The sequence below is a fragment of the Pangasianodon hypophthalmus genome, chromosome 16, assembly GCF_027358585.1.
Source record: "Pangasianodon hypophthalmus isolate fPanHyp1 chromosome 16, fPanHyp1.pri, whole genome shotgun sequence".
NCBI lineage: Eukaryota > Metazoa > Chordata > Actinopteri > Siluriformes > Pangasiidae > Pangasianodon > Pangasianodon hypophthalmus.
The window spans coordinates 20,938,646-20,957,038 of record NC_069725.1 but is presented as its reverse complement, the minus strand read 5'-3'; the positions used below and the strand labels follow the sequence as shown (position 1 = coordinate 20,957,038).

The 18,393-nt window shown below is 38.2% G+C and overlaps 1 protein-coding gene across 1 annotated transcript in view; it reads left to right on the top strand.

The window, feature by feature from the left end:
* The window catches only part of acap3a (ArfGAP with coiled-coil, ankyrin repeat and PH domains 3a), a 59,916-nt gene that overhangs the window by 15,885 nt on the left and 25,638 nt on the right, over window positions 1-18,393 (top strand). Inside the window, exons 2-4 of the mRNA XM_053240642.1 lie at window positions 12,074-12,131; window positions 16,638-16,757; window positions 17,618-17,671. Of these exons, the coding sequence (XP_053096617.1) occupies window positions 12,074-12,131; window positions 16,638-16,757; window positions 17,618-17,671 (232 nt within the window). The remainder of the gene's footprint in view (window positions 1-12,073; window positions 12,132-16,637; window positions 16,758-17,617; window positions 17,672-18,393) is intronic.

The window sequence follows — 18,393 nt, the reverse complement described above, 5'->3', positions numbered from 1 at the left end:
AGGTGTACAGGTGTTCTGTTTAAAGTGGCCAGTGTTTTTATTTGGATGCTTATCTGTTATGATGGAGTATATGAGACACATATGAGTCACACGGAAAGTTCTTTGGTCAAACCCATTGCCATCTGCCACGTTTTTCAGACCGTCTTTCTTCAGACAACTCATCCGTCTGTATTTACGGAAACTGGCCGTGGTTAATGAGGACAGCACGCCACACTAATTAGACATCTGCTGGAGAAAATAAAGCCGCTCTGGAAAACAAAGTCTTTTGTTCTTATTGAGATTTCTGCTAATGCTTCATTTTGTGCCCTCAAAAATTAGGCTCTGATTTTTTGTTTTATTAATTTGCTGTAAAGTGTTGCTTACTTTAAAGTCATCATAACACTGCACCAGGATTTCATTACTCTCAGGCTTCCTTTGTTTACTTGAACTGTATCTGATTATTTCCAGCTCTGTATTATCATACACTTTCGTTGACTAATCACGTGCTGAAAGTCGAAAGTGACACCCTCCACTTCTGCTGAGTGATACTGATCCCAGGGGGAGGAGACGTGTGCCAAGCTCCGTCTTCACTTAACTGCTTATCTCGCCCTGTAAGAGCAACTTCAGATAGCGTAAATGTAGACTAGAATTAGGTGATGAAGTAAAAAAAACTAAAGTGGGTAAAGACCTTATCTGATAAAAAAAAAATTAAGCTGATGGCAGTATTTTAAATTCTTTCTACTTTCTTATGATTGGGAAAGCAATATAGTGATAACCTCTTGAATTTGTAAGGAAAATCCTTTCATTATTATGCTCTTGTAATAAGATGGGATACATTAAGAAACGGAAACACATTTTTGGGTTGAAGGGTTTGCTGCATCTGGTGAATGTCAGGGAGGAAAAAAGCGGGAAACCCTTCGGACTGACCCTGCCTCTTCTGGCGACCGTCCATCAGAGAACGTGCATGGGGGTGTGGAAATGTGTGGAGTCACTGCGGCCTCCTGCCCTGTGTATCCCTGACAGCTCTTGTGTTGTCTAATCCCGGCTGGGATGAGGCAGCATGGGGGCAGCTGCTCTCTCGGCAGGGGTCAGAGGTCAGCACTCAGAGGGTCATGCCTGAGCTTCAGCTAAATTGAGAGTGACTAATCAGCTCATTAGAATGGCCTGCGGGGTTTGGCTGCATTTCCTGTGAAATATGTACTTGATTGTGATACTGCACAGCATGCTACTCGAGCAAACTGACAGATCATTATCATAATAAGGATACAATGCGAAAATGATACATTTTGAGTTTCACAATAGCCCAGATTCATTGTAACTGAATTGCAAATGACTGATTAAAGATAATTTAAATGCTTTTGTCAGTGAAGGAATGTAAAGCCGTTAGTGCAAAACGTTTATGCAACTCTCTAATCTAAGTTATCTTAAAAAACCTGCCTCAAGGGTATTGCCATGACAATGCTAGTTCCACATTCCTGGAAATACTGAGAACTGCCAAGTGGCATATTTTCCCTATAGCTGTTATGTTTCTCACAAATTGTCCGAGCCCTGAGAATTTACAGTTCGCACATCGTTCCTCTGACCTTCTCTGATATTTTTTCTTCCCACTGTGGATCAGAGCCTTAACACACTCCATGGATTATTCCATATCACTCAGGCCAGAGCTTTATCAGCCGAAGCAGCGTGGCCTTGTAAAGGATGACAGGAAGGAAGGAGGTTTCACACTTACTGTCACTGCAGAGGATCTGTCCTCTCTGGTTTCCTTGCTTTTTCCTCCTGATCACATATTAGAGACAATAAAATGTGTGTGAACAACAGGGATTGTGTAAGTATAGGTTTAAGGTTGTTGGGGTAAACCCGAGAAACGTTAATAGTTTAAATAATAAGTCTCCTGAACCTGTTATCATAGAATATTAGATGCTGAATTAATAGCATTTTAATTAACAAAGACCTCAACCACAACTGCAAACACAACCACAGACAGTCTTTTTAGTGCCATTGCTGGTACATAATCTAGAAGAGTTCTTTATATTTCTACTGCAAATAAGATGGTTTTTGTCTGACAAATGGTTTCAACACTGAACTGGTAACTTCAGGGGCTTGGAGCATTATCATTATCACCATTAATAAAAAACTCAAGCAACTCAGGTTATTTTTATGACCACCACTGAAATAAAACGTCTTTGTGAAGTAGTTGGTTAAGGTAATATTGCTTAATCAACTTTCATTCATCTTCAGTAAGTGCTATATCCTGGTCAAGGTCACTGTGGATCTTGAGTCTGTCCTCGGAACAATGGACATGAGGCAGCATTACACCCTGGATGGTACATCAGTCCATTGCAGGGCACCATGCACACATATTCACATACTCGTTCACAACTAGGGGCAATTTATCATAGCCAAACTCCCTACTGCCATGTTTTTGTTAGGTGAGAGGAAACTAGAGGAAACCAACATGAACACAGAGAGAATGTGCAGACAGTAACTCAGGATAAAACCTGAGACCCTGGAGCTGTAAGCTAGCAACTTTACCTGTTGTTTCCAAACCCAGAAGAATTTTCCAGACCCATTTAGGTTGTCTGATCTGATTTTTTTTACTAAAACCAGACCAGAAATTAATCAGTATCTAACTGTATTTCTCTGCTTATTAAAATGGTAAACCTCACATTATGCTTTCAGGTCCTGAAAAGAGATAAAGTAAAACTATCCTGATTTAGAAATCTCCTAACCTGACAACACTGCTTTGTAACATCATTATCTGTACTTGAATTGCATAATGTTATAACCATTTCAGATTTTCATCACACCCCTGATACAGATCCATCTCTCACACTCTAGAGTTCAGCAGCTGGTTTTGGCCAGCGATGGGCGATAACAGAGCCAGACTCCCAAAGGGTAATAGTAATAGTCTGCAGAATGTTATCTGTGGGAGAAGGTCTGTGTTGCTTAACCAGCAGTGTCCGGTTCCACAGAGCCAAAAGGGTATTAATCTTTCAAAGAGACTTGGACACTCCTGTCTTTCTGTCCCCGAATGATCGTAGAGGATGCACATGCCAAGGTTGGAGAGCAGAAACATGTTACCATTATTTAAAACTTTCCAATCTGCCAGAGGAAGCACGGACATAACTTTTCCCTCTCACACAACAAGCATACTTGGATTCTTTTTTCATTTGAAAGGAGGCCAGTTTAACGGAAGCATTCTCAGCTGTCCTAATCTGTCTTTAAGAACTGAGACTTGTGACTCCGCCAAGCTTTCAGCTGCCTGAAACAAATCAATGTAGCAGTTAAACAATCGACAGTGCTGCGCAAACCCAGAATTGCTGTTGATCTAAGTTCCCATTTGTTAACAGACGATTTCTGTTCGGCTTAATATCCATGCCATATCTCAGAACATCTGCATGCTGGTTTAGTTGAGTGATTGTCCTCGCCCATGGTGGCTGGCCAAGAAGAATGCACTAGGCAAATGTTCTAGAGATAAACCCTCTCAAAGTCTCTGGATGAAATTGAGTCTGACTTGGGATGGGTCAGAATGCAAGCAGCTGAGAGAACTGCATCAAAATTGGATCTGACTTTGGATGGGTCAGAATGCAAGCAGCCGAGAGATCTGCATTGTGAGCCAGAAGAGAAAGAGAACAGAACACCCTCACTTTTACACTTTTCCAAATTCTTTATATTCTGACTGTTGATGCTTTACATTCTAGAACTGACAGCCAAGTTGTGGTGAACTATGTGTGTTTAGTCGCTCTCTGGCAGGCTTAAGTGAGTCCAGCTGGCTTTAGCATACCAACAATTCCCAAACCACAGCCTGTGGGAATCGTGTGTGAGAAAAGATACCACCCACATGTACTGATTTTGCGTTTTCTGACTGCATCCGTGCCAAAATCAGTTTCCACCTGAGAGCTGATGCCAAGAGTTCTCAGTGGAGACACCAGTGCATTGTGGGAGGTGTTGGCTGAGTTGATGGAGTGTGACTGTGGGAGGAGCCATGTTGGCCAAGGATCAAAGGGAAGGGATCAACTTGGATTTAGAGCACCAATAATTAAATCAGTGGGGTTTGAAATGTTGGGTGTAGTGATCTGCCGATCATAGTAATCTGCTGGAAAGCTAGACCGTTAGCCCTGCTTGCATGATGTCCTCTCTCAATTTTATATTTATAGCCATGGGGCTATGCATATTTTACCCCAATGACAGCCACAATTCACAACTATGCATCTTTGGTGCTTGGCCCCCGAGTAATAATTTTAGCTTGATGGTATTCTTAGTCCCTGATGTAGTGAACTAGCATGAGGGTATGTTTTTGATGGAGACTACAAAGCATTTCTCTTTGTCTCTTTGGATAAGGACATCTGCTAGATGCTATAAATGTAACAGTTCACAGTTGGGCTTGATTTGTCTTGGAGTGTTTGCAGATTTTTGGAGCAGGTAGGTTCAAAGCTGGCACAGGAAATCAAGAAATACTGAAGGACAGAAAATTTCCTATCAGACCAAGTTAGAGTGTATGGCTCAAGTGTTTTCATGTGAGTTTAGTGTAGGTATTCATACAATCAAGTGATACATTACATAAACAACATGTGTAAGACATACAATGTGGCATGCAGAAGTAAATAAGACAAAAATAACGCAGTTTGTCACCTTACCAAGTAATTGCAAAGCCCTCCATCCTGAAGACTGTTGGAAAACAAACCACTGACAGTGGAGACTCCTTACAGAAAACTCATTTATTTTATTTTTTTATTAATTTATGTGACGCATCCAACATACAAGTCCTTGTGTTAGTTGTTACTATAGAAACGACAGCAGACAGATAATCAGATTCAAGAATTCAACAGTGGTGTGATATAAAGTAGTTCGTTGCTTATCTCAATGGCAGAAACAGTGCAATACCAGCTAGAGAAAATAAGAAGAGAAATAAACCAAAATGAAATAGCTTAGATATAAACAGACATTTTAAATGTAGCATTAAGTGAATATTAGCTACATAGAGACATCAGGAAACTGATATATCAGTATTGATGTTTCTGAGCAGACCCTGTGTGTAAGTATATAAATGCACTGATAAGGAATTGCTATCTGCATCTGAATCCCTGACCATAGCCAGTGTAGTGATTCATCATCATCAGAGCGTGAGTGATTAATTACAGCATGGGTGTCTCTGGGAGGTCGTTAGTGCACCAGCGTGTGTGTGCAGTGTGTTTGAGAGAGGAAGTGACTACAGTAGTGTTATAGTAAATAAAGGAGAGGGATGGAGGATGCCTTTTTGGATGTGACTCATATACTGATCTTCCTCGGGAAGACTCAAAGCAAGTAAAAAAAAAAAAGGCAAAAAAAAAGCTGCTAACATCCTGGAAAATAATGCTTGGTACGCTGTTTTATGTTCTGGGTTTGACCTCATGACTTAACACATGGCCTGCTTAAGGCCTGCTTTAGAGAATGAACAATAAAACATGCCAGGTGGTTGCTTTCTGGTTTTATTCTCTAAAACTTTGATCCTCCAGGAAATTCATCTGCTGGTATTAGTTGAGGAAAGTTTTTTTAAATCAGGTTTTACCCCTTAACAGCTCTGTGGTGGTGTGATGCAGCCTGCATTGAAGCAGAGTTACTGTTATCCCTCGGAAGTGTATTATTTTCCTATAACAACACATCCTGGAGTGTTTTATTCCTTTTATACCACAGTGAGATTTCAACTCTGACAAATTTTATTTATTAAAAAACAACACAATTTTTTTATCTGTTTATAGTTACATTGTATGTTGTGGAATGACTGCAAAACATGTTAGTTCCAATTATCCCTTATATTATAACAGCTGTAGTCAGTCATTCCCTCGCCAGCCTCTTTTTCGCTCTCTATAAGCGTGAAGTTTGTAGGAAATACACTTTGTCATGTTACCGAGAAACTGCAAAGCCCTCCATCCTGAAGAATGTCTAATGCCAGGAACCTTGCTGACACTGGAGACTCCTTCCAAAAATGCTAAATAAATGTCTCTGCTAAAAGTCTCTGTAAATTGTTACTATAGAAATGATACCACCATATTAGAAGGAGCATATTAATATAAACCTGTGATTGGTCGGGCAAAAATTATAGAAAATGAATCAACGCCTTCTAACCAAAAATCAGCCTTAACCCATGGAACGGTTACAAGAAAAGCCCCTCCCTCACTACGCCGCACATCCTTCCTCCTTTTCTGACTGAGACAAAACCTAAAGACTCTACACCAATAAAGGGATCAATATTCAGACTGATGGTGTCATGTCTCAGACAGGATGTAGCTCTTTGGGTGGGAGGAAGGAGAGCCCAGACCCCCCTCCCCTCTCTCAGCACTGTTACACTGTCTGTCTATGTTGAAGGCTATTGGCAGAACAAAATGGAGAAACATTAGAGTAGTCTTGAGTCCTTGTATTGAATATGTGTATGGGAGACGATTTAAGCATGAAGCAACATTAAAATAAAAAAAAAAACAGGTATCTTGCCTGATCAGCTACGTTTGATTAAAGTGAACATTGTGTCAATTTTGTTCCAGACTACGTGGACAGATAGCTTTGGAAAAATGAAGGGATTGCTATGTCTATTATCTGACGATGAACGTGCCACGTGAAATTCTACGATTGGTCGTTATAAACTAGCCGATTCATTCCAAGATGGATGGTCATGGTAATTGTTGTGCAATGTTCACGGCACCACCTGCAGGACTGGAGTACATGTACATGTACATGACAGCCAAAACAAAACCCCAAAGTTTGTAACCTCATGAAGGTGTTTTCTTATTCGTGCATCATCTTGGAGGCATCATCAGCCTTAAGTATGCTGAAGCCTTTAATAGTGTACATAAGTTGTGTCTCGTTATTATTGGCACCCCATTTAAAGGGTAGTGCCCATCTCAGCGGGTACATTTTGGCAGAATATACAAGTACCTTAGCCAAGAAGATAGCCATAATAGAGATGCCAGCTTTGTGCTCATTAGCGTGTCTGTTCTCAGCTGCTTCTTTGTTCTAAATTCTGATCCTAAACTTAGGAACTTAAGAAATGAACTTAAGAAAAGAAATCTGAGTATGGTTTTGAGTTTCCCCTTGATGATGGGAGACTAAAGTGGCTGACGGTTGAGTAAAAGCTCTGTAATATGTATATTTTATATTTTATATTTAGATAAGATTTTTGTCCAACATGGCAGAGGTGATGTTAACAGTCTGAGCACACAGTGTCCCTGGAACAGCTTGGCATTAAGTGCCTCGCTCAAGGGCACAATAATGACATCCATCATCAGTATTGAGGCAATCATGGAGCAGCTGGGCTGAAACACCTCAGCCAGACTGTACTTTCCAGTGGAACGGAAATAGATGATGTTAGAGGTGTGCGTGGGATTGTTCTCTTTTTAAATCCCTTTGTAATCCTGTATTACGGGGTGGACAAATCATAAATTCACTAGCAAGACCACTGCACCAGAGTGCTTTCCCAGCCCCATACTTGCCCAGAAGGCTAAAAAGCGGCAACTAACATAATTTAACTCAACAGTATGACCTCAGTTTGTGTGTAACGCAGCAGGTGGTGGGATTCCGTAAAAAGAAGCATCTGCCACAGAACTGAGGTGCAACGAGAAACATTAACCAAGTAGGGTATGTTACGTTTAAACAAACATCAACGTATCATCAGTTTATCAACAATTACCTACCATTCACTGTATGTGGAGTAGTAATGCTAAATGAAACAAGTGATTTGCTTTGCTACAGTCAGAGCTGCTGTTATAAGAAATTAATCAACAGCTTCTGACCAATCAGAATCCAGAATTCAACAGCTCCTGATTATACAGTGTAATGAAAGTAAAGATGACATCACAGTTATCCACTGACCAACTGTCAGTCTTCAGGAGAGTATTCAGAGAGTAGACAGAAGTGTGTTGGGTGAGACGGGTCAGCCCCCTGCCAGCATCAGTTACCATGGTTACATCCCCCAGGGGAAGGTGGGGATGTGCCCGTAGGTCTTTGGAGTGCCATGTGCAATGAAGCAGGACAGTCAGAGAGAGAGAGAGAGAAAGAGAGCAAGAGAGTGAGAGAGAGAGAGAGCCTGAGGGTCAGATAGGACAGCTGTCCTCCAAGCATGTGCCTTTCCACTCAGGAAACACACACACACTAACACAAACCCACCCACGTTACACAGCCATGTCCACATTGCAGTCTGGACACTTATTGAAACCCCGTGCACTTTGAATTTCCAGTAAGTCTAATGGTAATCTGAGTTATCCATACTAATGCTAATTATATTTAAATGAAAACGTGTATTTCATTTGGTGCAAATCGACTCAAGATGCACACACTGCACACCACTCACCATCACAAAGCATTAAAGAAATATTTAGTCAATTTATTATTATTATTTTTTACATATTGCTATTTTAGTAAAAATGTGCACTGTAAAAGAGAGGGCTTCAGGAGAGGCTTAAAGGCTGTGCAGAGACATTTATTAAAACATTTATGGAAGGAGTCTCCAGTATCAGGGCTTTATAACAGTCAAAGCTGTAACATTAAGTTTGGTTACTGCAAAAGTCTTCGAACAGTGGAAGTGTGTGGTTTCTTGGTAGCTGCATTTTCAGAGAAAGGAGCTCTCAAGTAGTGCAACAAAAAAGTGTTCACTCTGTTGTCAGTTGATCGCAAGTTAAAATCTCGAAATTGCCACAGACACCCATGGCCGTGGGTCCAAAAGAGCAAAATTGGCTGTGCTTTCTGGGTGGGAGGGATTGCGGCCTCTCTTTCCCCTGTCAATCACAGAGACACTAGCCAATCGTAAGCATCTCTGAGCTCGAGTATGTGGAAGAGGGCGGATTGCACAACTTTTCTCTGAGTGTGTTACGCTGCCCTGTGATGCAGCATTTCTCAGGCAGTGAGTTCATTCTCACATCCAACAGGAGTGATGGGCAAAAGAGGGAGATTTCCACAGGATAAACAGCAGGACGCAGGCATTTTCGGTCTAAATAAATATGGGTCTACATCTGGACAAAAAAAAATCTCCCATTTCGTCTCAGACATGGAGGTTTGGCACACAGTTACCCAGGCGCTGTGTGTCTCTTCTCTGTTTTGTCTGTGTTGAATTACTGGCAGTCGGCATCTTTCTCTCTCTCTCTCTCTCTCTCTCTCTCTCTCTCTCTCATCACTCTGTCAGTGAAACACACACACACACACACACACACACACATGCAGCCCTTCATTAGCTGGCAGACAGTGTGTAGATGAGTTCACTGGCTCGCAGTGGGTGTGTGTCTCAGTTATATTTTACTTCCCTGACTGCCAGATTCGGCCGCTAAGCTCAGCTCCAGAAGTCTGAGTTCACTCCCAAGAAATGTTTCATCATTTATCAAAAAAACAAATTGAGTCCTGACAAAGTCTTCACAAATATGAGTCAGGAAAGTTAATTGTACAAAAAAGCAGAAGAGAACCCGTGCATTTCCACTGCAGGAACCTTTTCAGGAGCTTTCTAAGTTCCTGAGTTTCCACTAGAGGAAAAACGGCTGATTGTTGTTGTGTTGTAGTTCCAGGAACCTTTTCCTCCGAGGCACTTGACGCCGGCCAACCACAACTTATTTATTGACTAATGACATATCCTTTATTTTATCCATTTATAGACTTTCCAATTGTGGAAAATCTATGAAACATGTTAGTTAATGTTATCACTTATATAGCAGCTATAAACAGATGCTCCCTCACCAGTGGTTTTTTTTTTTTCTCTCTTGTCATGTTATCAAAAACTCGGAAAGACTTTCCCATGTCAGAACATTTTTACAAAGCGCTGACACTGGAGACTCCTTCCAAAAATATTAAATGTCTCCTTACAGAGAATTGCACCATATCAACAATTACACTCAATTTTCCTAAATTCATCTGCCATACAACTCCTTGCGTAAGTTCACTTATTAGAACGAGAGCATTCAGATAAAACATGCAGCCAGACCTACTGTCAGAGCTGCTGTTACAGAAAATTAATCAATCGTCTGACCAATCAGAATTGAGAATTCAACTGCACTGTGGTATAAATTAGGCTAACAACCAATTTTTCGATTGATAGAGGATAAAAATATTTTATCACCGTAGTCGAGAAAGGTTGATAATGTTAACAAACAAGTATCACCATGTCCAAGTATGAAGTGTTAGCATTCATACCCAGATCAGAAAAGCAGCTCTGGAGAAGCATGGCATTATAGATTATGTTTTTTTTTATCTTTGCACATTTAATTTTGAGTTATTGAAAGGGTTATTGAAATTCAACTGGTTATGTAAAAAGTCTTTTTTCTCTCTCTCTCTGTCTCTCTCTTGTTTGGTCAAACAATGACTCAGTTATTGTTGTCTGAGAGAGCTGAGATGATACACACCAACTCTTTCTCAGATTCAGTGCCAGCAGGGTGGGTGAGTGCCATTAAAGGTCACTGTGGCTCATCGTTGTGATTAATGCTGAGGATCAGACAAACTATTACATTTCCATTTCACCAGATGCTGCCATTAGATTCGAGACTAGTTGAAATTGTGACGTTGTGGTGAGTTAATCATTTTTAGAGAGTGACTTATGAACGCAGTCTAGCACATTTCTTTCTTCTCTCTGTCTCATGCTGTCTCAGGTGATGCAAAGCTCCGTCGGATCCACTCAGCTAGCACAAAGGCGTCTTACTGAAAATAACTTCAGCCCTTAGCAACACTGACAACACTTCAGCAGTTTTACTTTTCACAAGAACACCACGTCACTGCTGTCATTTCTCTTTATTTAACAATCGCGTCATACTCACAGGTTCACTCTGATTTATGAGCCATCAATCGGCTCCGGCTCCAGATCACACCTTCGTCCTGCGTATGACGAACACAGAACAAGGAATGAACACATATTCATGAGAAGAGAAAGTGTAAAAGACTGATATACACTTATTTGTAAAAGTGATTATCCTTCAGGAGCATCTGTATCATCAGGATGGGATGGAAAATAAATGTATAAAGAAACATAGTGCTAAATAATGGTCATTATATTGACATTTTGACAAAACAAAGTAGTTTTGGTGAAATATGTTTATGGGTTCTTGAAGTTGTCAAGGTATGTTGTGTGTGGAAGTTTGGTCTATTTATTTTTGGCTATTTTCAGCCAAAACGACATCCGATGGGTAAATGTGTTGCAGTGTCATAATCCCAACATTTCAATCAATCAATCAATCAATCAATCAACAAACAAACAAACAAATAAATAAGGCTGTTTATCGATGTTGTGATGAATTGTAATGAATCACAGTCTTGCACTTCCATACAGTACGCATACACACATTAAAGGGTTTTCTTCATATTTTTTCTATTTTCTATTTTTTTCTATTTTAGAATAATAATACAGACGTCATGCTATGAAATAACACAGGATATGTTATGCATTGACCATGAAAAGTGTTAAGAATTTACTTTGTTACACTATTCCTGATAGGATTAGGCAATATGATGATGTAATATCATGACGAATTATGTCACGATACACTTTTCGGACATATCGCCGGTATCATGATATATGCTTTTTTCAAATTTTTTAAAAAGAGCAATTTACCAACAGATTAGAAGCAACTAATTTTGTAGTGAGCCATTAAAACTGTGAAAAGCAAACCTATATATTGTGAAACATATCGTGTCTTCAGGTATCGTGATATGATATCTGTGGCAGCTTCTCAACCAGCTTCATGAGGAGCTTCACCTAGAAGCTTCACCTTTTCTCAAGCTTCCCACATACGCCATGCTCCTCACTGCTTCTCCTGCAATCTACAGGCTTAATTATACATTATTATTGACTTTTCTACTACAAGCCTTTATCAAAATGTCTTTGAGACAATGAGAAAGATATATTCAGTCTGTGGGGTGGTAGTGTCCAGGAAGGAAAAAACAATATAAAGTGTGTTAGTTAGCAGCTACTGCGCCAGAACGGCTTTAACACGCCTTGTCATTTCCTCTACACGTCTCTGGAAACTGTACTGGAGCGATGAACGCCATTCTTCTGAAAGCTCTAACCTCAGTTAGTGTTGCGATGATGGTGGTGGAGCATAAAGAAGTATTTCTGGAGCAGTGCAGTAACTTCACGTTGTTTGGTGTGTTTCAGGGCGAACATCGATGAGGTGGAGACTGAAGTGGTGGAGATTGAGGCGAAGCTGGACAAGGTGAGACGTGCTAATGCAGGCGAATGAAATAAAGCATAACCAATTACATTACGTTCTTCAGACTGCATTATACAGCAGTGTAACGTGAGGAAGGACGAAAGCATCACTTTTCCTCCTAACGCTCTTCCTCTGCTTAAGGGATGGATGTATTTTTACACACTGAGAGTTTCATTAAAGGTGGAATCTCTGATTTTTAAATCTTGTAATATCAGGCGAAGTTCTCCTCAAGTTCTGGCATAAAATATCTGATCAGAGGAAAAAAGTCTGATCTCGGTGGCAATAAAGGCTCATCGATGGAAGAAAAAAATAAATGATGTGGACCACTAACTTTCAACCAATCAGGACAAAGGAGGTGTCTCTTTTTTGTTGTTGTAGTTGTTGATTCAGAAAGCTCTGCCTGTCACACTAACATTCAGGTTTTGTGGGGGTGTGGCTTAAGTGTGAGCACTGATTTCGCCTACAACTCAAACTGAAAACTGGCCCCTGTTCACTATCTACTGCACTTTTTTGAAAACTTAATCATTTTTAGTCTGAAAGCATAATGGGGAATATTCAGTGCTCGAGAAATCCCATAATGCACTGCTCAGGGCTAATGTTCAAAATGATGCATAGGTACAGAATACGCATAATGAATAAAAAATTAAATAAATAAAATAAATTGTGTATTATTATGTAATTAAAACAGTTTTACGATTAGGTGTATCCTTTTTTGTGAATTAAATTTAAAAAATGTTGGCACTTTTTACTAATCATATAACCATTTTTCCTATTTGATTATGCATATTTTTAACTAGTAATATTTAAAAATAAAAATACCAGAAATTACATTATATTTGAAATTATTTAGAAATAAATAAACATTTTTGGTTATTTATTTGCTATTTGAATATGCAAATGTCTTTACTCTACTACTATAAAAAATAGCATTAATATTTGACATGATATTTGATAGAAATTTAAATATATTTAATATAAATATAATAAATATATATTTTTATATTTTAAAAAATTTGCTTATTTTTTGCTGTTTGAATATGCACCTTTTTACCTAATAGTTTGTAAGAAATATTTTAAAAAATATAGTTATTATATTATATTATATTATATTATATTATATTATATTATATTATATTATATTATATTATATTATATTATATTATATTTTATTTTTAAAATGTTTAGAAATACATTAAAAACAATTTTACTTTATTTTATTTAGAAATATTTAGAAAAAAATTAAAAAAACATTTTTTTGATTAGGCATTTTTTTTTATAACTAATTAAATAAAAATGTTATTAGTAGTGATGGTTATTTTTTTCTATTTGAATATGCTCATTCTAACTAATATTATTTAAAAACACCAGAAATATTTTAGATGATATTGTATATTCTATTTAGAAATATTTAGAAAATTAGTCATACATTTTTTTTCTTTTTAAATATTGGTAGGGATGGTCATTTTTATGGTTATTTCAATACACAATTTTTTTTAACTAATAGTTTTTAAAAATACCATAAATGTTGTAGATTGTAAGAAATATTTTAGTAAATATGTTGTATTGTACTGTATTTTATATACAAATATTTAGAACATTTTTTAGAAATTGAGAAATTTCATTATTCTATAATGTATTGCATTTTATATTTTAGAAATGGAGAAATATTTTATATTACATAAAAATACAAGCAGTATTTTTATATAATATAAGTGCTTAGTGTATAGTGTTAAATATGCAGCACCATTTGAGACACATCGTCATGCTTTTGTGCTGAGTCGGGACTCCGGTACTTCATTCCTGTGGTTGTGTTTTGCCTCGTAGACAACGTAGACAGATTATCAGCGTGGCGTCTGATACATTTGTGGTTTTATTTATGATCGTACCTACAACGAGGAGAGTGAAGTGTCCATTAGAGCAGAGTGAGTGCTTCTGCGGTGTCTCCACTCAGCGTTAGGCTGAAATCACTCGAACAGATGCCGCACTAATGCCGCTGAGGTCACTGGTCCATCTGTTCCTGATGACCATGAGTGACAGCTGTCAATTCCCATTACTCCGCCCCCTCCTCCTCCTCCTCCTCTTCCTCTGTCATCAGCTCAGGTCAGTGTCAGGGTGGACATGATTATTCCTGACATATCAACATTAAAAAGCTGCTGTTGAAGAATGGTTTAGGGTTCTTTCGGCATCACTAATGACTAGAATTTAGTGATTTTTTTAAGTTATGTCTCCGTTCCTCACCAGTAATAAGGACAATGTGCGATACGTATAGTACTTTAATTGGATTTAAGCTTTTATAATTGCTCTGTATCATCTAAATCATGTCTTCTAACCACACCACTGCTGAGTTCTCAGTTCTGATTGGTCAGAAGCTGTTGATTTGTTTTCTATAACAGCAGCTCTGACATTACTTCCGGTTATGATTCAGATCACAGGTTTGTATTAATGCACTCAGGTTTTCTGTAAGGAGATGTTTATTTAACATTTATGGAAGGAGTCTCCAGTGTCAGCACTTTGTAACAGTCAGGTAACGCTGTACCTGTACGTTTTTCCTTTAAGGAAAGTCTTTAAGATGGAGGATGTTCCGGTTTCGGGTTTCTCCGTAACATTAGAAGCTGAGGGCTTTTTTTTTTTTTTTAACTAAACATAAACTGTTCAATGCTGCTATAGCGTGAACTAACGTTTTACAGACATTCCACAACATTAAACGTAATTATAAACTTATACAAAGTACATGTCATTCTTTAGTAAATCAAATTATGTAACTGTTGGTGACTTGCTGTAGTATTAGAGGAATATAAGACATTATATTTGGGACATGCTGTTATAGGAAACTAAACAACTTCAGGGTGGTAACAGTAACTCTGCTTCATGCTGGGCTGCATCACACCCCTCCGTTGTTGATTATTTTTCCATAACAGCACGTCACATATAATATAATATAATATCAATATAGTGATACATTATACATTATCACGACACACTTCTGTGAGATGTCGGTATCATGATAGCTTTTCACACATTTATATATATATATATATATATATATATATATATATATATATATATGTGTGTGTGTGTGTTTGTGTGTGTGTGTGTGTGTGTGTGTGTATATATATATATATATATCGTGATATGGTATTTCTGTCTCTATCCTGTTGTGTTTTATTCTTTATGTAGATATTTGACTATCTGAAGTGACCATCTGATTATAATCCCAAGGATTCAAACAGAAAATTTGTTTCTGTCGTCTTAGAGAAACGTGAAACGTCAAAATATGTAACATAACGTGCGCCGATTCTTCCTTTAAAAACCACGGGGTCTGCGTGCAGTGACCGGACCTGATTAAACTGAGAATATAGAACACAGAGAGCGAGGGAAGAAGAGCAGAAGAACAAATGAAAGAGAATAAGCAAAAAAAATTGATCAAACGCTCAACTCTGGACGCCACAGCTCGAGCTCCAGAGCCTCATGACTGCCTTCTGGTACAGTCTCACACATGGAGGCCACCTGAGAATGTCTCACACACACACACACACACACACACAGGACTGGGGGTGATAATTGAGAGCTTAAAACAAACATGAAACCACATGAGATGGCTGTGTGTGTGTATATGTGTGTGTGTGTGTGTGTGTGTGTGTGAAGCTGCAGCTCAGTGGTGTGCAGGGAAAAGTGGGAAATTGTTCTTCTGCTCTTTATGTGGGAATGTAATAGGAACATTAGCGAGAGCACTTACACTGCAGAGGAAGCTACACCTGTCGTGTGTGTAGAGAATTATAGTTTTTTCACGTGTGAGTGTGTGTCTGCGCTCTAAAGTAGTCTGCCATTTAATCATCTCAATAGCAGCGTTTTAATAAAGGACTGACACTAAGCCAGAGCACAAGAGTGGAAGCTGATAAATGGGGAAGATGATTTTTACAGAAAGTTCAGTATGCAAATTCTATCATTGTATGAGTTTATTCATTTCTCTCTCTTTCACACGCACACGCACACACACTCTCACTCTCTTTTTCACTCTCTCTCTCTCACACACCCATACACACACACACACACTCTCTCTCTGGGTCGCACACACTCTCTATCACACTTCGCTCTCACTCTCTCTCTCACACTCTCACTCTCTCTCTCAAACTTTCCCATACTCTCTCTCTCTCTCACACATACTCACACACACTCTCGCACTCTCACACACACACTCACTCTCTCTCACACACACTCTCACACTCACTCTCTCACACACTCTCACTCTCTTTTTCACTCTCTCTCTCTCTCTCTCTCTCTCTCACACACACCCATACACACACACACACACACACACACACTCTCTATCACACTTCGCTCTCACTCTCTCTCTCACACTCTCACTCTCTCTCTCTCAAACGTTCCCATACTCTCTCTCTCTCTCTCTCACACACTCTCACTCTCTTTCTCTCTCACACTCTCACTCTCTACACTCCCTCTCTCTCTCTCTCTCTCTCTCTCACTCTCTCTCTGTGTGTTTCTCTGTAGTTGGTGAAGCTATGCAGTGGGATGATCGAAGCCGGGAAGGCGTACGTCAGCGCCAACAAGCTTTTCGTCAACGGCATCCGAGACCTGTCTCAACAGTGCAAGAAGGATGAAATGATATCAGTAAGTGTGTGTGTTTGTGTGTGTGTGTATTGAATATAGATTTTTGTTATCATAAAGGCTTATGGTTTCTATGAAAAATGTAAATAGTGAGTTTAATGCCAATAATGTATAAATTGTATAAAAAATGGGATGTTAATTAAAAGAAAAGTATGTACTTGTTGCTAGGATGACTTTTTAATTTTTTAATTTAATTTTAGTCTCCAGTGTAAAACTGTATCTTTACGTTTTCCACCATGGGAAAGACTTCACGACGTAGCTGCATTTTTCTTCTTATTTAACTTCTTATTAACTGAAAGTGAGAGAGCGAGTGTTCATAGCTGTTATGACGTAAGTGATAACAGGAACTAACTTGTTGTGTGGTCGTTCAAGTAACTATAAACAGATAAAAAGTATGACATCATTCTTTAATGAATAAAAAAAATAAGCAATGCTGCGATAGAAGAGGAATAAAACAGTTTGGGAAAATATTCAGCTTTGTTTTGGGTGGTAATGTTGTGTATTTCCTATAACAGCACACCACCAGATGTTTTATTCCTTACATAACTGTACCTGTCAAAATATACAGTAACAGCGACAATTTTGTTTGGTACTAATATTAGCTAAATTAGATGGCTAGCTAGCTTAGCATGAAAAATTTACAGTATCATGTCATCCTATGATAATTTGTATATTGGACATTATAAGCTATATATCTATTTATTGGAAACAGAAACTAAGCTTATTCATAATGCTCCACAAATCAGTTTATTACAGAAGTACTGAGAAATCAGGGTTACATCATCCTGCTTTTTTTGGTATTTTTTTTTTTTTGGTATTTTGGAGTGCTGACTGTACTCTCCTTCCTTTCTGTTTGCTTACAGGAATGTCTGGAGAAGTGCAGCGAGAGTCTGCAGGAGATAGTGAACTACCACATGGTACGTCTCGCTCGTTTCCTCCGTACGCGTGACTGTTAGGGCAGAGAGACTGGACCCCAGAGACTGACCTCATAATATCACAGTGTCCTGACTTTACACTACATTACTGATAATTACGCTACCTGTAATTAGCTTCTAATTTCACAGTTGAAGAAAATCACAACAATAACGTAAATTAGGAGCGGACGATATGACCGAAATATCACATCATGATTCTCAGAGGCATTTCTACGATACACGATGTGTATCACAATATATGGGTTTGCTCACAAACTGCCAGCAGTATTGTAATGTTGCATTAAAAAAAATCAAATATCGAGAGAATAAATAAAACAAAATAAACTATTTAGCACTGAAAAGGAGAAAATAAACAGTTTTACAGATTAAGTAAGAATTTTTAAGTATTTTAATTATTATTTTTTTCATTATTATTAAAAAGATACCATCCATTATATCTCAGAAAACATACAGGTGACATAATTATTATAATTATTACAATATCAGTATTACATCATAAATAGTAAAAAATATATGCTACTGTATGATTAATTTGCAGTAACCCTTTTTTAAATAACATTTTAATTTATTTTTTAATAATAAAAGTTACAATCTCTGACTGAAAGCAGCTGCTTAGATGTTACAATTTTGTCTGGAATTTTTGTAAAATTGTAAAAAAATTTACAGATCTAAAAAAAATCTGTTTTTTCTGTGTTAAAAATTAT